Here is a 26,257-nt window from a genome sequence, read left to right as displayed (position 1 = left end):
AAAGAGACCTTGGAGTGCAGGTTCATAGTTCCTTGAAGGTGGAATCACAGGTAGATAGGATAGTGTAGAAGGCATTTAGTAAGCTTTCCTTTATTGGTCACAGCATTGAGTATAAGAGTTGGGAGGTCATGTTGCGGCTGTACAGGACATTGCTTAGACCACTTTTAGAATATTGTTGCCATTCTCGTCTCCCCCCCCTATAGGAATGATGTGGTGAAACTGGAAAAGGTTCAGAAAAGATTTACAAGGAGGATGTCAGGTTTGGAGGATTTGAGCAATAGGGAGAGGTTGAATAGGCTGCGGCTGCCTTCCCAGAGCATTGGAGGCTGAGGGGTGATCTTACAAAGGTTTGTGAAATCATGAAGGTCATAGATAGGGTGAATAGATAAGATCTTTTCCCTGGGTTGGGATAGTCCAGAACTAGAGGGCATAGGCTTAGGGTGAGAGGGGAAAGATTTAAAAAGGGACCGAAGTGGCAACTTTTTCACGCAAAGAGTGGTGCGTGCATGGAATGAGCTGCCAGAGGAAGTGGTGGAGGCTGGTACAATTACAACATTTAAAAGGCATCATGATGGACCCATGAAAAGGAAAGTTTTAGAGGGATGTGGAAAAAGTGCTATCAAATGAGACTAGACTAATTTAGGATATCTGGATGGCATGGATGAGTTGGACCAAAGGGTCTGTTTCCGTGATGTATATCTCTATGACTCGAGAACACCAGAACTTTTCTTCAGCATAACTTCAAAGAACAACACTGCATAAGGATGAAATCCTGGACATCAGAGTCAGAAACTGTTGGTTGGAATTGTAGCTAAATTCCACCATAAAATCGGATCATAGCCAAGTTCAGTTGTGAGGTTGCTGCATGAAATAAAGTTCAAATCATTGTTTCAGTATTTGATTGTCTATGAGATTTCTTAATAAGTAACTGAATTAAAAGTAGTTTATGGTAAGTTACCCACAAAAATGTCCAACATTAGATGCTATTCCATGATTTCTCAGTTACTGCCGTCACCAAATCAGAATCAACATGCCCGTTTGAAATTTAAACAAGCTTGGCAGTTATCAGTTAGTCATCATTAATTGGTGCATTATCCATTGCAATGCATCTACCAATGGCTTGCCAACCAATCAGCACTCTCCTGCTAAACAGTATTAATGTGGTTTTCCCTTTACACTGGTATTTCTTGCTGAGTACAATTCCTGACTAGTACAAATGAAAAACTTCAACAAAATGTATTTCATTTTCCAGCAATGCACACTTTCTGTAGTACCAAATTAATCCTTCTATACCTAGCAATTTTATATTTAAATATTTTATGATCTGCCTCTTTTACCATGTAATGAACCAGGGTTCGGTCAGTTTTCATATCAAGGAAATTAATTAGTTTTTTTAATATTTTCAAAATTAATGTAATTGGGTTATGACGATAAGAAAACATAAGCGGCTGGAAATACTAAGCAGATCTGGCAGTATTTATGGACTAATAGACAGTTAACATTTTACATCTGTGACCTTTCATCAGAACGTTTCGCTTACATCACTGTATGGATATCCACACTGGTTCTGTTGAAGTGAAATTCATCTACTCTTGAAACCTGAGCACCTCAAAATTTATCCAATATCCTTGAAATCTGTAACACGCCCTTCTGCATTCTCTGTCCTGGAATGCATGATATAATCTACTTGTTGCCAGATGGTTTGAATGTGGCATTTGGGGGGGGCCATGCTTTATAACCTAATATCCTACTCTTCAAAATCCTTTCCAAAACCAAACTCTTGCTCTTCCCTCAATCATTGCTTCCAAAATAGAAAACAAAACTTCATTCTTTCCTCTCAAGTTCTTAGATAAAGAATATTCAGAACTCCTTGTAAATGTTGCAAAAAAAAAAAAGGGCTTCTTATCTTTCATCTACTTCTTGAAGATTCTATCACATCTCCCCTTTCCTCCAAGTCATTATGTATTACACAGCAGTTTTAGTTTACCCATGACTTTTCTCCTTGGAATCAGTCATAAAAGTTTCAAAGCATGGATCAAGCCAAACAATTTAATCACATAACATTTCTTTAAGATTACTAACATTCAGACAGTGATAGACAAAAATTAAAGAGCATTATTGATTAATTTATTGCTGTCACATTTACCGAGATACAGTGAAAAGTGAATATTGTGTGCAGTTTTGGTCGCCATACTATAGGAAGGATGTGGAGGCACTGGAACGGGTGCAGAGGATGTTTACCAGGATGTTGCCTGGTATGGTAGGAAGATCCTATGAGGAAAGGCTGAGGCACTTGGGGTTGTTTTCATTGGAGAAAAGAAGGTTTAGGGGTGACTTGATAGAGGTGTACAAGATGATTTGGGGGTTAGAAAGGGTTGACAGTGAGAACCTTTTTCCACATATGGAGTCAGCTATTACAAGGGGGCATAGCTTTAAATTAAGGGGGGGGTAGATATAGGACTGATGTTAGGGGTAGGTTCTTCACTCAGCGAGTCGTAAGTTCATGGAATGCCCTGCCAGTAGCAGTAGTGGACTCTCCCTCTTTATGGGTATTTAAGCGGGCATTGGATAGGTATATGGAGGATAGTAGGTTAGTGTAGGTTAGGTGGGCTTTGATCGGCGCAACATCGAGGGCCAAAGGGCCTGTACTGCGCTGTATTCTTCTATGTTCTATGTTGTTTTGTGCACGAGACAGGCAGATCATACCATATGAAGTGCATCAGGGTAGACTTCAGAATACAGTATTACAGCTGCAGAGGAGGTGCAGAGAGAAAGATCAGAACTAACATATGAGAGGGCTGTTCAAAAGTCTGATAACAGCAGGGAAGAAGCTGTTTATGAATCTGATCATACATGGGTATTTTATATCTTCCGCCTGATGGAAGAGGGTGAAAGAAAGTATAACCAGGGTGGGAGAGGCCTTTGATTATGTCGGTTGCTTTTCTTCCAAGGCAGTGGGAAATATAGATGAAATCAATGCATGGAAGGCTGGTTTGCATGATGGACTGGGCTGTATTCATGTCTCTCTGTAGTTTCTTGTGGCCTTGGGAATAGCAGTTGCAATATCATGTGGTGATGCATCCAGATAGAATACATTCTGCGGTGCATCTATAAAAATTGGTAAGAGTCCTTGTGGACATGCCAGATTTCCTTGCCTCTTGAGGAATTAGAGGCTCACTGTACTTTGTTGACTATCACATTGATTTGGGTGGACCAGAACAGACTGCTGGTGATCATTACTCTCAGAAATTTGATGTTCATCTCCACCTCAGCTCCATTGATGCAGACAGGAGCGTGCCCTCCACTGCTGAAGTCAATGACCAGTAACTTTTTTTTACTGATATTGATGTTGGAGAGATTGTTGTCTTTATACCATGTTGCTAAGCACTCAATCTTTTATTTCAATTCTATCTTGTCATTGTTTGACATCTGACCTACAACAGTGGTATCATCAAACTTGTAAATGGAGCTTAGGCAGAATTTGGTCACATGGTCATGAGTGTATAAGGAGTATAGTAAAAAGGCTGTGTTTTGCAGCCTTGTTGAGATTTATGGTGGAGGAGGAGTTGTCACCTATTCTTACTGATTGCAGACTATGGGTCAGGAAGTTACAATATATTGCCAATATAGCAATATAGGCAGGCAAATCAAAAGACTAATGCAGAGATTAATCAAAAATTTTAACTTCTCTTCTTTTTAAGGTGGTGTTCATCTGCTATTGCAGGATGTTTTCAGATGTACTGATGATTTATAATCTCATAACTTAATTCACACTTGACTAACTGTTCTGGAATGCCACTTCACTCATTTACAATGCGGCTACAAATTCAAAACCAACCTAGGCCTTTACTTGGACAGTTATTTTCTCATTCCTGTTTTCAGTCATTGTAACACAATTCTTCCTTTTTGTTCTTGAAAATTTGGAAGTTTTATTGCATACGATCAGAATGCACCACCCTGCCATAAATTAGTCCCCACTTACTAACTGAGTCAGTCAATGCATATATTATACCCAGTGCTGGACGGAGCATTGAGAGGGTTTCTCAGAACAAAACTTTATCCCGTGTGGAGTGTCAAATTCAAATAAACATTTTTATTGTTAGATGCTAACCATGTTTCCTTTTTGGAATGGCAAACTAACAAAGATGAATCAAAGGATCAAAAATATTTCTTCTCTTAGGAAATGTTACTTGAACATTCAGACATGTCACAAATACATGCACTCTTTTTCTGAAAGATTTGAAAGGATTTGATTAAATTAGTACAGTGTTCATCTTCCTGCGAGGATGAATCAATAGTTTGTAACCACATAGCTGCCTCATTGTGGTTATGAAGGAGATCTCACAGAAACAACACAAAAGTTTAATATGCCTCTTTATACCGAACTTGTGCAATCTGACAGTCCACGGCACTAACTAACATCTGGCATTCATTTAAAGAAAGGAAACAGCAGGGGGTAGGGAAAGAGGAGAGAGGGGAAGGTATAGAAACTGAACAAGAAAAAACAAATTTAAAACAATGAGGCATTTTAAAAATCATTTCTCACACAGACTAATACTTTAGATTAAGTAAAAGAAACAATGAGTGATTGATAACAATCAAAAGGGGCTTAGGAGGTTCCACATTAAAATCAACAGAGCACCTCCTGTGAACCAACAGCTTTGATTTTACATGCATTTTACTCTCATTTATTGTCGGAGAGCACAGAACTATTTGAATTTCTTATTTTATTATCCTTCTTTCATTTGGGTACAGAGATCTGATACATCTTGCTATTGCTCCAATGGACTGGAATAACAATCCAAATATATAAAGCAATAGTGTATTTGATCTAGCGATATTTATAGGAAACAGATAAAATAAAACCAGAGAGTTAAGAGTTCCTGAGAGAGAAGTGATATTTTGTTTACTACTGTTTACTCCTGAAATCCTGTACATAACTAACATTTAATCTCCAGGGCTTAAAGCCATACCTAAAATCAACTGAAACATTCAAATTATGGTTCTTATTAAATCAACCTATTTTTGTTCAAGAAGTACTGTAATTAGTCCCAGTCAAAGATGAGAATTCTAATGGGTTTTCTAGGCTAGTAGGCCAGTGTTGAACTGACAATTGCTCCATGCTGGGACAGAGAGGGCTAATCCTGGCTGTCAGCTTGTGACTGCTATATTTAAATGTCAACCTAATTATGTTCCAAGGTATTGGATTTGGATTAAATTATGTTGGATTTCTCCCTATCTCCTTTTGATTTCTAGCAAGCGGCAAGCTAATGGAGTCACTTTGAGGTAATCCGGACATAAATGGACACTATATAAATACCACCATTTGTTCAAAGTTGTTCAAGCCTAAACACCAGACAATCTGATCAAATCATATCTTGAATATTTTCTGGTTGCAAGTTATTCCCTTGATGATTAAATTACTGAACGTTAAAAGGTAGAGGGGCTCCTTCTTCCTTGCTCGAACTTTTCGACTAGTCAGCAACCAGTAACATTTCATACCAAACACAGAGTTAGCTGCAGCAAATGTTGTCAAGAATCCTGGCTCCAAGTCAGATCTTCTAAAAACTGCTTAAAAGATTTTATGAGAGTAGCACAAATTTGCAGTATCTGTAAGACACACATGTTGGTGACTATGCTTATTAACAATGATCTTCTCCCAAAAGGTGGACCAAATAGTTCCTATGTCACACTTCAGGAAAACAAATGAAACCAGTACAAAACGTCAGTGGCCATAAAAATTAAGGAATCAGCTGACTGAAATCAAATAAGAACATAGGAACTGAAGTAGGCCATTCAGCCTCTCGAGCCTGTTCTGCCATTCAATGAAATCATGGTTGCTCTGCAGTGCAGCCTCACTCCACATTTCCTGCCTTTGACCCATTTCTCTTACTACCTTAGATAGATTTTTGTTAAACAATCTCAGATTTAAGATTAACAACTGATCCAGCATCAACTGCAATTTCTGGAAAGAGTTCCAAAGCACTACCATCCTTTGTGTGTAAAAGTGCTTCCTAACATCTCTCCTGAATGGTCTGGCCCTACATTTTAGACCATGCCCCCTAATTCTAGAATGTCAAACCAATGGAAATAATTTATCTTTACCTACCCTGTCTTTTCCTGTTAATATCTTGAAGACTCAACACTTAACTTTCTAAATTCTAGAGAAAATAAGCCTAAATTTGTATAATCACTTCCTAACTTAACCCCCAAAGTCCAGATATCATTCTTGTAAACCTATGTTGTACTCTGTCCAAAGCCAATACATCCTTTCTAAGGTGTGCGGCCCAGATGAGCTCACAGTACAGGACTCCAAACGAGGTCTAACCAGGGTTTGTATGTCCTTTTACTCTAGTCCTCTAGATATAAGGGCCAGCATTCCATTTGCCTTCTTGATCAGTGAATTAATTTATTGTTTAAAGCAGTTTGTGAACTTTAAAAGCTTGCTAATTGTTATGTGCCAAAAACGTTCTACACCAAAAAAAACAATTTTGGCCAAATTACAAAACATCAGCACCATGGCACAAATTTATAAAAGGTAAAGGAACAACTGAAATTAGATCTAGGAAGCCCTATCTCAAGGATTTTGCTCATCTCATTCTATCAAAAGCATCAAAACTGTCAATGCTTCAGTTTTGTCCATTACCTTTCCTGAACAATGATAATGCACTTTTAAAGTGATCCTAATAAGCAATTACTTACTGGAGGAAAAGAAGTGTCACATTTAGGAAATAAATAACATTACTAAAAATTCCACAATGCCAACTAGAATTGCTTAGTAATTCTGACACTGAAGAGACACCTTCAATGGAGAGTGCATGCCAGTGCAAACATATAAATGTTAGATAAAAACTGAAAGAACTGCAGATGCTGTAAGTCAGAGACAAAATAGAAATTGTTGGAAAAACTCAGCAAGTCTGGTAGCATCTGTGGAAAGAAATCAGTTAACATTTCGGGTCGAGTGACCCGAATTCTGAGGAAGGGTCACTCTATCCAAAACGTTAACTCTGATTTCTCTGAGTGCCAAACCTGCTGAGTTTTCCCAACCATTTCTAGTTTTGACTTATATAAACATTGAAATAATTTCAGGGTTAGAAGAGATGCAATGAAAACTGATTTCCTACAAAAAAAAGATTAATTTCCAAACAGCTCCCTGCTCACTGAGAATGAACAACGATAATGTACTTTTTGTAAGATCCTTTACAATCTGTAAAAGTGTTTGATTTGACAAGCATTAGTAACTGGCAAACACCACTGTTTGCTCAAACAATCATTAAGATGGAGGTTAGAAGCAGAGGTTTGTGAATTTAGCCAATGCATCATGCAGTTTGGCAAGTTTCTTCTAACTTTATCCTATAGTAAGATTCAAATCATTCACTTTTGACTTAGCTGGATTAAATGGGAAGCTGCCACAAATTGTATATGGAATAAAGTTTCTTTACTTTAGCATTGCACACCGTGGAGTTAAGGCTACAGGTCCAAGCTGATTGAGCAAAGGCAAAGCATGCCAGCAGAATAATGTTCAATGGTCTCTGCTCCCTTAAGCTGAGAAGGAAATCAGTGAGGAGACCAACTCCTCACCAAAGATTTCTGCTTAGATTTGTATGAATATTGGATGATTATCGGATCAGAGTCAATCAGATTGCTAGACTTCACAGTTTGGATCACATAAAGAAAGATTCAATTGGACCAGGTACAACACAATGATGTGAAATAGAGGCTAGCAACGGGAGAGCTTTTGCAAAAAAAACATACCAAACCTGAACTGTATGTTTCTTGGTTTCGAAACAGCACTTACCTGTTCCTTTACTAGTGATATCCAGGTCTGATAAAGCAGATCCAATCGGGCTTTGTGATACTTCCGAGTAGTTTTTACCGCAATAAAAATGTCACTGAGTTGCATGTTATGCTTGTTGTGCGGTGCGATGTCCCACGGGAGCGCTGCAGCTTTCTCCCAAGGTCCGGGACCTCGCTGATCTTTCACTGTCGAGTTCTTCGCAAAATCCTGCAGCCCTTTCGCTTTGGTGTAAGTCCGGAGAACTTTGTCCGATTTTGCAACTTGGTGGCGGCTGTCCTCTCTTTTAAATGCGCTGCTGGAGTCAGCGGTGGAGCTCCCCGCTGAAGCGGCTCCGCTTCGTCTCTCCTCTTTACAGAGGCTTCTGTCCGCGGTTGCATTTCCAAGGGTACGGGGGGTCTGTCTGAAGGGCTGCAGGGACCGAGAGAGCTGCAGATCCGAGGGTCCCCACTGCTGGAGTCCCATCAGGAGCAGAAGAGAGGCGCAGAGAGTCAGGGAGAGCAGGAAACAGAGTTTACTGTTTGCACTCGATCGTAAACGCATCGTCTGTGCTCAGCCTCAGCCCCCGGGGGCAGAGCAGCTGCACTGCTGGCACTCGGACACGTCCAGAACCGCTCCCATGTCTGATGGGGACCCTGGAGAACCTTCTCCCACTGACTACTGTCACAACCACAGACTCTCGATCCGGTTCCTTCGTAGCAGTGTTTGTTTCCAATTCTGAAGAACAACAAGCAGACCGTGAACATGCAAGAGCTCACTCCAGCTGAGCAACTCCTTCCTTTAAATTGGATCGCCACCTCACGTGGAGGACTAGGCTGTGGCCAAATCTAATTTACACAGAATAAAGTTGGTCTTTCCCACAGTTTAAGGCAGAACTTTTGACTCGCATTATCTAGCTTTTCACCCCCTGTTGTGTTATTAGCCGTAATTGTTTTAAAAATAAATAAATGAATGAATTGAATTTATTGTCACGTGTACCGAGGCACAGTGAAAAGCTGTGTTTTGCGAGCAATACAGGCAGATCAGAGAGTTAAATAGCATAGATAAGTAAATAATAGGTAAACTGCAGCAAAACAAAAAACACAGGTACAGGTGAATGCTAAGCGTTTGTGAGTCCATTCAGTATTCTAACAACAGTAGAGTAGAAACTGTTAACAAAACCGGCTGGTGGGTATTCAGGCTTCTCCTCGATGGTAGAGGTTGTAGAAAAGCATTGCCAGGGTGGGATGGATCTTTGAGAATGCTGGCAGCCTTTCCTTGACAGCGGGCCTGGTAGATGGATTCTATAGACGGGAGGTTGGCCTTTGTGATTGTCCGGGCCAAGTTCAACACTCTCTGTAACCGTCTCCGATCTTGACTGGTACAGTCGTCATGCCAGGCCGGGGCACATCCAGACAGAACACTCTAGATGGCGCACCTATAAAAGTTGGCAAGGGTATTCACTGTCATGCCAAATTTTCTCAGCTGCCTGAGGAAGAATCGAATACTCTTGCCAACTTTTATATCTGCGCCATTGAGAGCATTCTGTCTGGATTTTTCACTACCTGGTCTGGCAACTGTACCATTCAAGGTCTGAGATAGTTACAGAGAGTGGTGAACTCGGCCCAGAAAATCACAAAGGCTAATCTCCCATCTACAGAATCCATCTACCAGGCCAGCTGTCAAGGAAAGGCTGCCAGCCTTCTCAAATGTCCATCCCATCCTTGTAATGAAAAAATCAAAATGAATATATAGAAAAATTAAGAAGAGATGTTAAATTGTTGGGAGAAATCAGTTCCAGCTGTATGAGACTGACTTCTGTTCAGGGTTGATGGAAATACCGCCAAGTAAGCAAGGTATTCCTAAGTGCCCATTTAAAAATAGGCCCGTTAAAGAAAACAAAATGTCCAAACTAGAACAAAGTATGGTGAGTACAATCTTTGTGTTGAATTTGATGTTGGTCCAATAAAGGTGATTATTGCTGTAGCCATCAGTCTTGGGAAATACTGCTTGTGGTGATGTTAGTGCAAAATCCTAATGGTGTTTAAATCTTAACTCTGATGATGATGGAACAGTTTCTTTAGTGCTAATCAATCACAATGCCTATTTTAGGATATTTTCTAATCAACCTGTTCAGAGATGTTATTACACACACTTCTGGAGCATGTGGGACTTGAAGCTGGGACTCCTGGCACCACAAGAACCCACTCATACTGAGAATAGACATTTCCAAATTGCAGCTCCTATAAAATTCACACAAATGAATCCAAGAGCATACTCAAAATGAATTGAAATAGTTCTCTCAAATTAATTTGCAACTTAATCTGCAAAAGATGGAATACGCTTTATAGCATGAACTTAAACTATTAATGTTTAATCTAGAAGAGATGATCTATTGGTTACAATGGCTGTGGCCTGATTTCTGAAAATTGAATTTGAATGTAGCCATCAGTGCTCAACAAATTGACATACCACTATAAAATGTTTTGCTGCAGTCTTCATATAAGATATGGAGAATACACTCCATTAAAAGTGTTGAAGCTGGCATACACTTCTTGCTTTATACTTGGAGTGTCTCTATTTTGCCATACATTAGTGTCATACCTTTTGGCATCCTTTAAACACTTATAAGCAACTACCTACATAACTTTGGCTGGTTGCTTCCTCCGGTATGACCTCGGTTCCTCTCAGTTATGCTGTCATTGAGGTGTTTTCAACTATCAGCTGCTTCTTGCCAGTCTTCAATCATGAATTTGTTTTTCAGCTATAAAACGACCTTGCCTACAGGACGAAAGAATGTTCACACATTTTTCATTTGGCTAATCGAGCAAAACTTGCCTCAGGTCCCAGGCCACCTATCCAGTTCTATGTTGCATTCATATTTCACATTTAGTACAGGTGCAAAATGAATACTGAACCTTAAATGTAAATTCGAATGAGAATCTTAACCGACTCAAAAACAGCATGACACCATTTCCTTGGCATTATCTCATTGCAAATATACACATTCAATCAGGCATACTTTTTTTATTTAACATTTCTCAACATGAAGGCAAAGAAAAACATTAAATTGTATTGGCTTATATACTTTCTGTTCTTTTTATTTAAGTTTTTTTTCACTTCAATTCTCATAGGATTCAGTTCAGAACATTTCAGTGTTTTCACAATTGTTGTCAACATTCATCTGCTAACAGAAACTAGACTTTTAGCAAGGTGTGTGGCTAGCTGGTTGTCATGTATTGGGTGAAAGACCATGCTTCTGAGAAGCATTCCATCTAGTGTACTGCCTGAGAACTGGACAAAACTCAAATTTATTATTGTTACATAGAGTAAGTACATAAAATAAATTTGAATAATGTCCATTGAACTATCAAGGCTTGGCGTTTGTCTTACTCATTTACTCATTTAAGTTGGGATGAAGCATTCAGGAAGGCAAGGCTTTACGAAATTTCTAATTGTTTTCAATTTAGCTATAGAAACTTAACCTCACAACTTAATCATTCAGTCCTAACTAACATAATTCTAAAACTACCAGTTACAATGTCCTGCACAGTACAGGATCCATTGTGATCCATCTGTACTTCAGATCATTAACAACAACAATTATTTGTTTTTGTTAAATTTGTAGGAAGTGTAAGTTGCTGGCAAAGCAAACATTTATTGCCCATCTTGATTTCTTTTGAGTTCAACTCTTGTGGTGTAAGTACATGCTGCTTCTACTGTCCAGCATTCAGGTAGTCCTGTGTTGCAAATTCACCGAATTTGCACCTCAATTTTAGATATGCCTGGTGCTGCATCTGATGTGCTCTTCTGCACTCACCACTGAGCCAGAGTTAAGCCCCTGGTTTGATACTGATGGTAGAATATGAGATATCAGAGGCTGTGAGGTTACAGATTATTGTTGAATACAATTTTGCCACTGCTAAAGGCTGTCAATACCACATGTATATCCAATTTGAGTGATCAATATCTATTCTGAATCTATCCCATTTAGCATGATGGTGGTACCACTAAGAACAATGCAGGATATCCTTAGTGTGAAGTAAGACTTTGTCTCCATAAGGACTGTTGGATGGTAACGTTCCTTGTGGTCACACAGACATGAGTTAAGACAATTGAGAAATATCATTTTCAAGGTTAAGCAAATATTGATTCCCAAAATCTTGCATGAAGTCATGTTGAACCATCATCACAGTGGTCGCTCGGGCAGAGACTAAAGGCAGGCATGCAAATCTGTATTTTGGACTGGCATCAACAGGGCATGGATTGATCGATAAAAATCTGTAAGGATTGCCAGCTTCATCATCTGAGCGGTATAAAGAACTAAAACAAACACAAAAACAAGAAACTCAGAAGGTCTGGCAGAATGTGTCAATATAGAATCGTTAATGTTTCGTGTTTAGTATGGCTCTTTGAAAAAGACAAAGTTAACACTGTTTCTCTCTCCACAAATGCTGCCAGACCTGTTGAGTTTCTCCAGCATTCTCTGCGTTTGTTTCAGATGTCCAGCATCCATAGTATTTTGCTATTATTAGAGGAAAAATATTATGCTTTAGAAACTTGCCTCTGAACCATGGTTCAACAGACATATATACACTATAAAACTACATATTGCTGACAGATTACTTTACCCAATTTCCTTTCATCCAGCAAGTCAAGAATACTACCAGTTCCACAGTTGCTACAACATTAACTGCTGTCTTCAGCACATTTGTTGTTCCACAGCACATCATGTCTGACAACTATTCTCAATATGTTGCAAGCATTCCAGGACGGAAGTGAGTAATCCAGCATATTATATCCACTCCATGCAGTCAAATATGTTATCTGTTATTTTTGATCTGTGATCTTGTATATGTTTCTCATGGGAGAAATCCAATTCTTTAATGAATAATTGGGGAATGTTATAATATTGTTTGTATCTATGATCAGAGTTTAAAAGTGTGGTGCTGGAAAAGTGTAGCAGGCCAGGCAGCATCCGAGGAGCAGGAGTTCCTGAAGAAGGGCTTATGCCCAAAACGTCAATTCTCCTGCTCCTCGGGATGCTGCCTGGCCTGCTGTGCTTTTCCAGCACCACACTTTTCAACTCTGGTCTCCAGTATCTGCAGTCCTCACTTTCTCCTAGTGTATCTATGATCAGGCAAGCACCTATCTTTAAGAGCAAATTACTGAAAACAACAAATGCTGGAGATCACAGTGGGTCATACAGCATCCATGGAGATAGCAAGCTAACGTTTCAAGTCTGGTTGACTCTTCATCAGAGTTGGTGAAGTGTGGAGGAGAGAGCATTTATGCAATAACTTGGCGTGGGGGTGTGGGGGTCTTTGGTGTAGGATGCTGATGGAGAAAAGCTGTTGATAGTTCAGATTAAGTGATTGGAAATTTAAGAGATCTAAGTGATTATACCTGTGTGACATCATGCCATGTGATAGTCTTGATTATGAGTATATCTTCTGAAATTTGTTCTCAATAAAAACCCTATTTCAATGTTCATTGCACAAGACTTAACATAATACTAGAGGACACATCACACTACACTTAAAAAATGATTCATTAGTTGCAAAGCATCTCAATAGTTGTCCCAACTTCTTAAAGATATCAGTCAATTAAAGGGAAGCAATGGCATTGTGGTAGACATTGAAGTACAGGTTGACAAATAACGAAAATAAATATAATGACGAAATGAAAGATCTGACCATTCCATTCTCCGGATTGCCTTACACATGCCAATTTACAGTTTAGAGATTCTATACTGATATGTAAATATATAATGTAAATGAACAAGAAACCTTTCATAATTTGCAAATTGGTGGGCTTTTTAAAACAAAAATCATTTTTAAATGATCTTTTACTAGATTGGAGCTGGTTTACATACAAAATGCTGGATCCACTAAATTAAGGAAGCAGGTTGACCAACCTGGAACACTGGGCAAGATCAATTTGGGGGGGGGCAGGGGAGGTGTGGAAGCACCGCCATGTTTATGCGGGGCTTTCTCCCAATGCCACGCAAACGCTTCGGGCGCAAATACGTCATGACGCAAAACGTGAAAGCGCTGACCTTTCGCCTCAGTGATGAGAGTGCCCGGATGAGGAGCTGCTCTGTGGCTGCTGAGAGTTGCTGAATGAGGGAGAAGATGCCACTTCCCGTTCAAGTATTAAATTTTCAGGTAAAAAGTCCCGCTGGTGTCCGATCGAAGAGTAAGGTGTAGTGCGGTGGGGATGGGAAAGGAGAATGTCCATGTGGGGTGCTGAGGAGAGATTGAGCCGTGGCGAATGGAGCTGTACTGTGGAGAACATGACAGTTGGTTGCTGGCTGATAGAGCCAGAATGAACCTGTTACTAAGGCACCTTTTGCAGTTTTTGCGCTTTGGATGCGCATGGTTTTGCTCCAAGCCCCGAACTTAAGGGTTTCAGACCCCAAAATTCAGCTTTGGTTTCTCTTCACCTGCTTCACCAGATGGAGCCTGGAGATATTGATACCTGAGAATGGGCCTAAAAGTACAGGCTTCCTGGCTGGGCTCCTGCCCTTTGGAATAGCATTTTTAAGATGCATTATTTCTTGTCCACTGCTTTATTTGATATCAGTTCAGTTTAATTCAAGGAATAATGGGGGGATAATGGTCATGACACTCCAGTAATAATCCTGAAACTCAGGTTAACGCTCTGAGGGTAAGATTCAAATCCCACCAGTAAATTCAGTTGATAATGAATTAAATTGAAGAATTTGAAAAATATGGAATTGAATAAACAGCCTCTTAGGGAGACCATGATGCTATTACTGATTGGTGTAAACATCTGCCTGGTGCATAAAGTTCCAATCAAGAATGTAATTTGCCATCTTACCCAGTCTGGCCTATATGGTTGACTCTTAACTGCTCCAGCAAGCTACTCAGTTCAAGGCTTTTGGCTTTGTCATTTTTACTGACATCAAATAAATGAATTTTTAAGTAAAAAAAATCCAATCCCATTCCTTTCTTTATTTTCTCTGTTTAACTATCACTAACTGTGGTGGCTCATTTTATGGCATCACTTGCCTTTCTACCTTATGCAAGCATGTCTATGCTGAAAATTTAATGTAATTTCAAATCTTTCTTTTTTGACTACTATCTACATGCTTCACATCAATGTCAAATGCAAAAATATTTTTTAGTTATGTCTTTAAAATTTGAAAAAGTAATTTTTATTTTAATGATACTGCCATATTTTGCCTAATTTTGGTAAGGTAATAACCTAGTTACCAAATTTGGCTTCTTCAAAGAAGTATAGTCACTTGATTGGCTTTGAATTTGCAAAAGACCAAATGATAGTTGATAAAGGGATCTTTCTACTCAGAATGAAACAATCTGCAATCTAGCCAGAGTTTGAGTGTACATTTTCAGTCAAGCTTCATGCTAACAATTTTTTACTAATATTCTGAAGAGAAAATGTTTATCCAGTTTCATTGGATAAACACCTATTTCTGCTGATTAATTAGTTGTAAAGGTTGGACAATGCTGGAAGGAATTTTTTTTTAATTACACTCATTCTCGTCATATACAAAAATAAAAGCAGTGTTAAAGTGTTTTAAAGGTATATATCGCTATTTTGCATCTCATTATTTCTAATCTATTTCTGCTGCTTCAATGTGTAATTGCCTTTCAGCAGCATGTCCATCTCTGCCAAACTTCCCACTCTAATGCTTCCTTGCCAAAGTCACCAATGATATTCTGTGTGATTGAGCTACCTCTTCTTCAGTGTTTAATTTGTTTAAAAATGCTTACCTTTTAATGTCTTTCAGATCCAGCTTCATAGAACAATCATGGTTCTATAAATTTGACTGCAGTCAGTATATTTCCAGCAAGTTCTTTTCCTTCCTTTCTCATTTTTGTATGTCTGAAGGCACTAAAAATCCATTCTTGCTTCTCTTTTCCTTATTTAAATTTCAAGCCTTGAAAATATCATCCACAGGCATAGTATTAGCTTTTACATAGCTCAAGCTCTCACTTCTTCCAGGCTGTCTGACATCCTGGATGAATTATTACCTCCTTTAGCTCAATGTCAAAAAAACTACAGCCATTGACTTTAGCTTCCAATTCTACTTGTTTACCATTCATTCCATCCTTATCACAGTCACTATCTCAGTCTATATTGTCTGAAAAAGTGTGGGATTTTTTCATTTTAACTTGATATTGTGGTTATTCAAATGCAAATTAAGTCAAAATGGGATAAATTGCAAAGCAAGTTTGTTGTAGCTCTTTATCAATGAGGAGATTGTAGACATTTAACGTTTGAGTTGTTTTGTTTTATTCAACAGAAGTCGGTCTTGAACAACTTCAATGAATGTCTCAACACTGTAGCTACTAAAAATAACAAGGCAATATATAGTCCAAGAGTGACAAAATTCTTGAATTCCCATTTGCCTGCCCTTCTAGTACTATTGGCTACTAAGTAAAGAAATGTTATTTTAGCAATGACAATTGTCATCCCTTTTGTGATATGTAAAGAGTTATCATCATAATTGCAACAAATGTTTAATGTATTGAAACATTCCAAGACTCTTCACAGGGACTTTATGAAACAAAATATGACACCAATCCACATAAGGGGATGTTTGGTCAGATGACCAAAAGTTTGGACAGAGAGAGAGAGAGAGAGAATTTAAGAACTTTTTTTTAAGGAAGAAAAGCATGGTATAAGGAAGGTATTCCAGAGGTTGGGACATAGATAACTGAAGGCATAGTAATCAATGGTAGATTATAATTGGGAATGTTCAAGAAGCCAGAATTAGAGCAGGGTATGGTCTTAAATTTGAAAATAAGCACAATAATTTTAAAATCAAGATGCTGCTTGACTGGAAGCCACTGTCGGTCAGCAAGCACAAGAATGATTGGAGAACAGTTTGAGTTAAGACATGAGTAAGACTTTTAGATGACCTCTGTTTATGTGGAGGAAGATTCAGAAAGACTTGTAAGGAATACATTAGAAAAGTCAAGTTTGGAAGTAATGAATGTTTAGAAGAGTTTCAGTAGCAGATGAGCTAAAATACAAGCAAAGTTTAATGATTTATGCAGGTAGAAGTGATGGCACAAATATGACGTTGCAAGCTCATCTTGATATCAAGGCAGTGAACAGACTGGTTTAAGCTTGGATTGTTGTCAGGGAATCAGTGGAATATTGTTTGTGAGGAACCTGAAAACAGTGGCTTCAGTCATCCCAATATTTAACTGGAGGAAATTTCTAACTATGGAGCATTGGATGTCAGTTGAGTAGTTTGATTATTTAACAATAGTGGAGAAGGCCAGTGAATGTTTAAAGTTGAGCTGGTTGTCATCATTGAGCATTGATAACTAACCTTTTCTTTAGATGATGCTTCCGAGGAGCAGAATATTAAATAGAGATTATTTTGGTGTAAAGGAAAATTTAATCTACTTCTAACTTAGTTATGGACCATATTTTGTTTCCCTGGTTGTTTGCTAGTTGGTACGACAGCCATGGTAATATCTTAATTAAATATTTCCTTCTTATCTCTTTGTTGTTGTATAATTGAAATTCTACCTTGATCTTTTTGATTATTTTAATTACCGTTAAATAGTTATATTAAGGGCTGTGTTCACAATTAGTAGTCGAATGACTCTGAGTGTGTGGTAACCCAATCTTTAAAAGTTGTTCACACAATTTATTGGGCTTGTGTTCAAAATGTAGCAACAACCAACTTTGGTAAAAGTTCAGAGTTTAGTAAACGTTCAGGGTTTTGAAATAGTATTAGTCAATGAGACCAAGATTAAAAATTTATTTAATGTTAGACTAATTAATTTTTAGTGTCGCTGGAAGTTTTGTTTGAACGGCTTGTGTAAAATGTTCAATAAACACTCTTGGCATTTTATTTTATCAGCAGAGCAAAGTTGTAGAGATTTTTCACAATCTTTCTGCCTTTTCTTTTGAAGCGCAAAGTTAGCCCATATGGAATACAATGTTGGAACAGCCTTTGAACGTAGTAAAAAGTTTACTCCTGTTCTTACTTGGCGTTCTTCTTTCTCTGGGCTTTTAATTCCCACCCATTTACAGACCTTAACGTTGAAAAGTTGAGGTTTTGTGTTTTGGCTCATTATGTAGTGACAAACAATAGTGCAAACTATGTTGAAATAGCAATTGTTTAAATTTTAAATCATTTTAATATTCAGTATATGCAAAGGACCATGGTCCCTGATTTTTTTTCAATCAAGGTGTGTTAGCTAATAAATTATATATTAAATAGCATTACTACAATCGATATGGTAAAAATTGGTACATTAATTTTCTGACATATCGTTAAAGAATATTAGTTGTATCTTTGTCTATTTAAAGCAGTATTGGTTAATGATTTTGCAAAACGGCACGGTTGCTCAGTGGTTATCACTGCTGTCTAACAGTGTCAGGGACCAAGGTTTGATTCATCGGGCGACTCAGTGTGGAGTTTGCACATTCTCCTTGTGTCTGCATGGGTTTTCTCCGCATGCTCCGGTTTCCTCCCACAGTCCAAAGATGTGCACGTCAGGTGAATTGGCCGTGCTAAATTGCCCATAGTGTTAGGTGTATTAGTCAGAGGGAAATGGGTCTAGGTGGGTTACTCTTCGGAGGGTAGGTGTGGACTTGTTGGGCTGAAGGGCCTGTTTCCACACTGGAGGGAATCTAATCTTAAAAAAAATTTCTCAAATGTAACACAGAACCAAATGACTCACATTATCTTTTGATAGCATGTTTTGTTATCAAATAATACTCAAGTCCGTACCGAATTCATTCTTTGAGTTTCCACATTCTTGCTGCTGACTTCTGTCTTTTCTCCTGAATTATTTGCAAAATGATTGACAATTGCTTGAATATGTTCAATAGAAGTTAGTTATCTGCATACACCAACCACACCTTTTTGACAGTTTTTTAAAAATGGTTTTCATACTGTTTGGAGGCAATACTATTTTGCAACAATAAAAATGTGATGGCAGTAGTTATATTGGGCAAGGATGACATTTGCACAAAGTGCATACCGTGTGCAAGATCTTAATACATTAATAAATTCTGGATTTTATATGTAGTGAAAACAATAGTTGCAATTGTTTACATTGTCGCTTTAAATTGCTGCATAATTTAAATTTTGAATAATTATAGTTGGATTATATTTTAACTCTAAGCACCAGTTTAGAACTCTAGTAACTGCGAATTTCATTCCTCTTTCCCAGGCAAGCACTGTTGCAGGGACAGGGAATGCAGATAGTCAGGAAGGGTGTCGAGATAGCTCCACTCCCAGCTCAGCCACCTCTTCGCTGTCAGATCTTTACCTGACACCTCACAGCAGTAGATCAGACTTGTTTCTACATAGCACGGCAGGAGATTTCAGCCTTAGCGCCAGCTTGTCAGCCTGCACTCTGCTCTATGAGGTACCTCGATCACCAGGAAAGTTGATAAAGGAAGCACATAGCTCATGCGTGATTTCATTTTAGTTTGCTATAGGAGAGCATACCTTTTAAATGAAAATGTTTCAGTGTCAATGTTGTTGATATCATTCATCTGTTAATACTAGAGAAAGTTATATGCTATTGTAATCTTTGGTGATTGATAAAGTTTTGGGTGCCTTCTAAGACATGTTAAGATGGCAGCAGTTCCTGAATATTACTGTCAGTTTGCCTCTCAGCATGCCAGAGGCAAGTGAGACAAGGTTCTAGAAAGGACTGAATATTTGAATAAGAAATTCAGCCTGTAACCTAAAATCCAGCTGTAAACCTTGGGATCCAAAGTTCAAATAACTGACAAAAAGATTAAATATTATTTTTAAAATAGTAATTATGCTGCATTGAGAATAGATCACATGAGTGTTGGAATATCCTTTAAGCAGAACTTCCCATGGCTGTTAAAATTTTACCCAAGTTAAAATATCATTATCCAATTAATTCTTCTGTACACTGTCGCTTATTTGTAATATATTAACAATGTGCTTCTTAATTTTCTGTGATACTGTTAGACTTCGTTAGTAATTTAATTGGAATAGAGTTGAGAATTGTCAAGTGAAGGGTTATTTATATCTAGGAAGAAACTTTGTCTCATAGACCAGGCACAACTATTGTGTTCTTAATTGGATATCAGCCTTTTATTGAAATTATCAAATTGTGAAAAAAAGCTGTCTAAAATTTATATCAGCATTCTGCTAGCTGAAGAAAGCATGACTTGAAATTCAGAAAAAAGCCCTTTCAAAGCAAAGTTGATACTTTTGAGTCCTAGAGAAAATGTTAGGATTATAAGGTGCAGCTCACAGATTTAATTTTTAATCACTTTATAATATGGGCTGTATGAAGGAGACTTGAGATCATTTACAAGAGTGCAATAAAAGTTAAATGCTGAAACTTAAATGAAACTAGCTGGTACTGTAAAAGCTGAACAGGTTAGGCAGCATCTCTGGAAAGGTAAACAGAGTTAATATTTTGAGTTTAAGATGTCTCCAAATAAAGTGCAGGATTGAACTCAATATTAGTTCTTTGCTCCCTGTAGATGCTGCTAGACTTGCTGAGTTTTTCAAAGCTTCCTGTTTTTGTTTACAAGTGTGCACTCTTGGAATAAATAACAAGATCTCAATGATACATCTCTTGTAATTCTGTTCAATGATTTTTATATAAAATTTAATTGATGAATTTGACTGATATAGTCGCGCCAGTTACCTAATCTTTCTCTTATTTTCTGGAATGTTTAATGAACGGTTTATACAGTTTCTATCCAGCTTGCTAGACGTTAATGGTGTCTTTAGCTGAAGATCCAAAATTAGTTTTGTTTTCTTCAGTACTCTTGAATTTTGATCCTAGTCCTAATATAATTCCAAAGGTTAAAGAACTGTTGAGCCACTGAAACATTTAAAGCAGCAGCATTCTGTGACATGAATTTTCAGGACTTGATTTGCTACTTAAAATGAATGACTTTTGTTGATGCCAAGATTACAAGAGTCAAATGGAAGAAGGATGGTATAGATGTATAGCTTTTTAAAAAAAAATTCCAATCACATTATTAACCTTTTTTTGTTTTAAGCAATGTAATGAATCAATCCAGGCTAATAAAAACATTGGGACATTTTTCTTGATCGACAACATCTTGATAGAACAGATAATTTTGATTCATAAAGAATTATTAAATTTACATGAGAAACCAATTTTCCTAATTCAAACCAGCTAAAATATTGAATGTCACTGTAGAGCTGTAGCTGTTGTTTGTTAATTGCACCAATATTCTTTCATGTTAAAACCAAGTAGACTATTTTTGCTGTCACCAAAAAGAACAGGGTGTTGTCTGTGAAATTGGGTGGGAAATATACTTTTCTTTGTAATTGTAAGGTTTGCATCCAAGAGAGAGAGAAAAAAAACAAATACTTTATACATATTGAGCATGTAGGTAAACTGTCTGTAAGTTCTAGAATGGCTGTAATGTGCTGAGTTTTGCAATCCTCAAATAACCCTGGAAATAATTGTAATTTTGTTAATGATTTATTACACTTGCTTTATGGAGCACAATTCTTGGAATTTTGTGAACAGCATATATAAAAACAGCACAGAATCATTAAAGTCATGCCTGTTAGCAACCCTACTTAGATCAGCATGGTGACAGGATGCTGACCTGCAATGTGTATTTTTAATTGTCAGTACCATGTTTTTGGTTATTCTAAAATTTCACTGCTGAAAGTCTGTACGCACAATTAGCCAACTCCCTCTATTCGCGTTTTTAAAGCCATAGCCAAACCTCACTGAAACAGTGAGCCCAGCTATAGGTGGAATTGGATCAAGCAATTGAATAAAGCGATTATGTTGCCAAGCCAGTTTTTTTTTGTTAAATTGAATAAATTATCATGCGAACCTAGTTGCATTCACTGAAATACCAGCGTGAGTTTTTTTTCCCTGTCAAATGTTGCTGTCCATTCAACATTTTGATATCTGTTTTGGGGTGGACAGGAAACACTTCACTTCTATACCAAACAGCTTGGTCAGTAATGCTGATTTGTGTGTGACCAATGTGTTATCCTCCAAGTCAATAAGAAATTGAGCATGCTTTTTAAAAAAAAATACATTCACAAATTATGCCAGGGTACTTGATTAAGTTCATTAATTTTACTATGATCAATGTTAAATAAAACATTAATTTTTTAAACATGAAACTTTTTTTATAGCAATGACAACCAGTTGAACTATCAAATATAGGTTTGTGTTACTTTTATTCCCTGTATTCTGACATTTTGATTTATTATGTAAGTTAAATATAGTAACTTAGAAAATCTGCCTGATCAATGCTTAGAACTAAATTTGCTTTTCTGTCTTTTCGCCCAAGGGAGCAGTGGAACCAATGCAAATAGATGCTGACCCTCAGGATGATCAGCAGAATGCACCTGACACAAACTACGTAGTTGAGAATCCGACACTGGTATGTCAATACTTAAGATAATTGGCAAAAGATCCAGAGGAAAGAGGAGGGGAATGTCATTTACCCAACAAGTGTTATGATCTGGAACATAAGGATTATGAAAGCAGATATAATAGTTGTCATAGAATTGAATGCCTACGTAAAGTAAGATCAGAAGAGTGTAACTAATTGTATAGTTGATGCAAGCTTACTGAACAGCTTTCTTCTGTTGCAGTGTGATACCATACCATCAGCTATAGTACTTCATTGTAATCATCTTAAACATAGACCATGAAGTATTCAAGAATTTTCACTTTGTGCAGAAACATAAGACTGTCCATCATAATTTTTTAACTCAGTTTTGCTTAGTTGCCATTGTCTATTCTGAATCATCATTCTGGCTTCAAAGCAGGAAGAAGTCAAGAGTGCCACATAATTGCTGGAGAAACTTTACAGGTCTGGTAGCATCTGTGGAAAGAAGCAGAGACAAAGTGTCAGGTTCAGTGACTCTTCTTCAGAAGAGTGTCTCCAGCAATTTCTGTTTTTGTTTCAGGTTTTCAGCATCCACAATTCTTTGTTTTATTAAAGTCAAGAGTGCCTTTTCATTGTAATACATGAGATGTAAAGTCACCATAGTCTTACCAGACCAAAAGACTGCTCTCTTGGGGGAGAGATGACTGGTGGTGGTTTAACCTGAGGGTCACTAAGCCTTGGGCAAGGAAAAGATGTTGAGAAGGCGAGTCCTTCTTGGTAATCTCTGCCAGAGCAGGAATTGAACTCACACTGTTGGCATCACTCTACATCAAAGAATAGCCAGCTGAGCTAACTGATCCCCTGCAATGCATCGTAATTGAGCCATTCTTCAAATTAGATACTAAACCAATTTTTTTTCCCCAGTTTTGAAATTCCTGTGAAAAGCAGACTCCCATGGCATTATTCAGAAAAGACCAATAGTTTTTTCTTTGTTGATCAAGATATTTTAGCGGAGACACAATGTCAGCTTAAAAACTAATGTTGACCAGTGATTGAATGTCTGGAATGGTGCTGAAGCAGAAGAGCTGGCATCTCTGTAATAATAGTTATGTCTTTCAAAAATTAGTTCATTATGTATAGTTATTTTGAGACTCTCTTAGGCCATAGAAGAGGCTATATAAGTACAATTACCTATTTAGGTAATGAGCTAGTGAGAGTCACAAATAACTTTGCACTTCTATGCACTAAATCTTTTGATTAAGAGAATCTCGTATTTGATTTTCCTCCTTTTTTTGTATAATTGTGGTAATGAAACCAAGTTTACAGGTTAGCCATCTTCCTGTTTCTCATCTACAGCTTAACTTCAGCACCTTGCTTGTCCAATCCAAGCTTGGTGATTGTGTTTCTTTCTTTCTTTCCCCCACCATCTGTGGGGATGTTTTTGGGTGTTTTGCTATGCTAAAGAGTAAACTCTTAAGGTGTGTTTGAGCATAATGGGTACAGGTGTGGTTAATCTTTCCAATACATGCTCCCATTTTGTTGATCGTGCAATATTTTAAATCAGTATGTATAATATAAGGTTTCAAAGTGATGTTGCTGACTCAACGATAGTGTTTTTGGTTAAATTTCATTATATTCTTTGTGTTTACATTAAATATGAAAAGAGCAAGAATAATGTTATTTTAGTAACATTTTAAAATTTGGATTTAGGATACTTAATGTGGTTTATATTAAGGAATCTATTGCGATGCTGTTAGATTTGCCAGTAGGTGAACGTTAAATTGGAAATTAAATATTGAAAGCTTTTTAAAAGCAGATGAGACTATGATGTCTGAAGCTATTCCATTTAAGTTCAAACTTGTCTTTCATGTTATAAACACAGGATTAATATATTTACATGTCTTTTACAGGATCTGGAGCAATATGCAGCCAGTTACAGTGGTTTAATGAGAATTGAGAGGCTCCTGTTTATTGCAGAACACTGTCCACAACTACGCATCGAAGCCCTGAAGATGGCACTCTCCTTTGTTCAGAGAACATTTAATGTAGATATGTATGAGGAAATTCATCGCAAACTGACAGAGGCCACAAGGTAAATATTTTCTCACCAACCTGTTCAGAGATGTCATTACGCACTTCTGGAGCAGATGGAACATAAACCAGGTCCTTCTGGCTCGGTGATACACTACCACTGCTCCAGAAGAGGCTAGGTCGAAAGAATGATATATGTTCTTCAGTAGTCTGATCTTACTGAAAGCATTTGAAGATTTATGTTGCTGACTATCAACTGATCTGGTGTGCTAGCATTGCTTATAATTTGTTCATTCTTAATCATGTTCTTGAATGGAATATCAGTGATACAGAAGTTTAAACCAATAAGTGATACAAGTTTTTACATGAATCTATGTTCAATTTTTGCAATCTCTGCATCCTATAATCTTTTGTCCAATCTGTTACTTTCTCTGCTTCTATGTTCATCAAAACACACTGGCTACTTTCAGATGCTGATGCTGAAGCTGAAATTTAAGGCTACTCCTTTCACACAGGGAAAGACTGTTGTTCACTGCAGTGAACTGGTGAACTTTAGTAGAGGCCTTTCAGTTACGCTATGAGAGGTTATGTGATGCTGGAGGTTGTTAATTGTGGAGCCTCGATATATTAAGCTATCTGTCATTTCTTACTGAAATCAACACATGCATCACAAAAGCTAGAGTTACATTGTAAAATTGAGTACGAACATAAGAAGCAGTAGCAACCTGACTGAGGATACTAAATGATGAATCTACCAAGCCTGTGTTCTCAATGCATTCAACAGTGGTGAAACATAGATAACACATGCTAAGCAGAAGGGCTGAACATTCTCATTCATTTTTAGACATAGGCAAGATAAGGTCACCAACTCTTGGAACTCGGGCAGCGTGCTGAGTCTGTCAGCACCTGCTTGTTCTGTCACCCTACATTCTTTACTACGCCAATACTGTCTACACTGGCTTGGTCATATTTATCAAAGACCTTTCATATGGTGAATTAACTATTAATACAATCTCTTTGGTATTTGTACCTCCGCTACAAGCTCACGTGCAAGCAAGATATAAAGCTGGAACGTGTTGCGACTGGGAGTTGATGGCATTAACCTCCAGAGGTTGACTGAGGTGTCAGTGGGGGAGCACTTTGGAGCCAGCGACCATAATTCTATTAGTTTTAAAATAGTGATGGAAAAAGATAGACCAGATCCAAAAGTTGAAGTTCTTAATTGGAGAAAGGCCAATTTTGACAGTATTAGGCAAGAACATTCAAAAGCTGATTGGGAGCAGATGTTCGCAGGTAAAGGGACGGCTGGAAAATGGGAAGTCTTCAGAAATGGGATAACGATAATCCAGAGACAGTATATTCCTGTTCGGGTGAAAGGAAAGGCTGGTAGGTATAGGGAATGCTGGATGACTAAAGAAATTGAGGGTTTGGTTAAGAAAAAGAATGGCGCATATAGACAGGAGAGATTGAGTGAAACCTTAGAGTATAAAGGCAGTAGGAGTGTACTTAAGAGAGAAATCAGGAAGGCAAAAAGGGGACATGAGATAGCTTTGGCAACTGATTCAGTAGAATCCAAAGGGTTTTTACAAATACGTTAAGGGCAAAAGCGTAACTAGGAAAGAATTGGGCCCGTTAAAGATCAGCAAGGCAGCCTTGTGTGGGGCTGCAGGAGATGGGGGTGATACTAAACGAGTATTTTGCGTCAGCGTTTCCTGTGGAAAAAGATATGGAAGATATAGAATTTAGGGAAATAGATGGTGACATCTTGAAAAATGTCCATGTTACAGAGGAGGAAGTGCTGGATGTCTTAAAACGCATAAAAGTGGATAAATCCCCAGGACCTGATCAGGTGTACCCTAGAACTCTGTGGGAAGCTAGGGAAGTGATTGCTGGGCATCTTACTGACATATTTGTATCCTCGATAGTCACAAGTGAGATGTCGGAAGACTGGAGGTTGGCTCATGTGGTACCACTGTTTAAGAAAGGTGGTAAGGACAAGCCAGGGAACTATAGACCAGTGAGTCTGACATCAGTGGTGGGCAAGTTTTTGGAAGGAATGTACATTTTTTTGGGAAAGGCAAGGACTGATTTGGGTAT

General features: G+C 37.9%; 2 protein-coding genes across 3 annotated transcripts in view; one reads left to right on the top strand and one right to left on the bottom strand.

Annotated features, from left to right (window-relative positions):
- Positions 1-8,518, bottom strand: part of LOC140463978 (beta-1,3-N-acetylglucosaminyltransferase radical fringe-like) — a 53,831-nt gene extending 45,313 nt beyond the window's left edge. The window contains exon 1 of one of the 2 annotated variants that reach the window (XM_072558529.1): positions 7,799-8,518. In XM_072558529.1, coding sequence (XP_072414630.1) covers positions 7,799-8,338 — 540 coding nt within the window. In that variant the 5' untranslated portion in view covers positions 8,339-8,518. The remainder of the gene's footprint in view (positions 1-7,798) is intronic. The other variant, XM_072558528.1, reaches the window with a different exon arrangement.
- Positions 8,519-13,832: 5,314 nt separating this feature from the next.
- gps1 (G protein pathway suppressor 1) overlaps positions 13,833-26,257 on the top strand; it is a 46,007-nt gene continuing 33,582 nt past the window's right edge. The window contains exons 1-3 of the mRNA XM_072558526.1: positions 13,833-13,941; positions 22,085-22,177; positions 24,040-24,221. Of these exons, the coding sequence (XP_072414627.1) occupies positions 13,897-13,941; positions 22,085-22,177; positions 24,040-24,221 (320 nt within the window). The 5' untranslated portion in view covers positions 13,833-13,896. The remainder of the gene's footprint in view (positions 13,942-22,084; positions 22,178-24,039; positions 24,222-26,257) is intronic.

Source organism: Chiloscyllium punctatum, chromosome 39, assembly GCF_047496795.1.
Source record: "Chiloscyllium punctatum isolate Juve2018m chromosome 39, sChiPun1.3, whole genome shotgun sequence".
NCBI lineage: Eukaryota > Metazoa > Chordata > Chondrichthyes > Orectolobiformes > Hemiscylliidae > Chiloscyllium > Chiloscyllium punctatum.
Note: the sequence above shows the minus strand (reverse complement) of the source record. Positions and strands in the feature narration are given on the sequence as shown.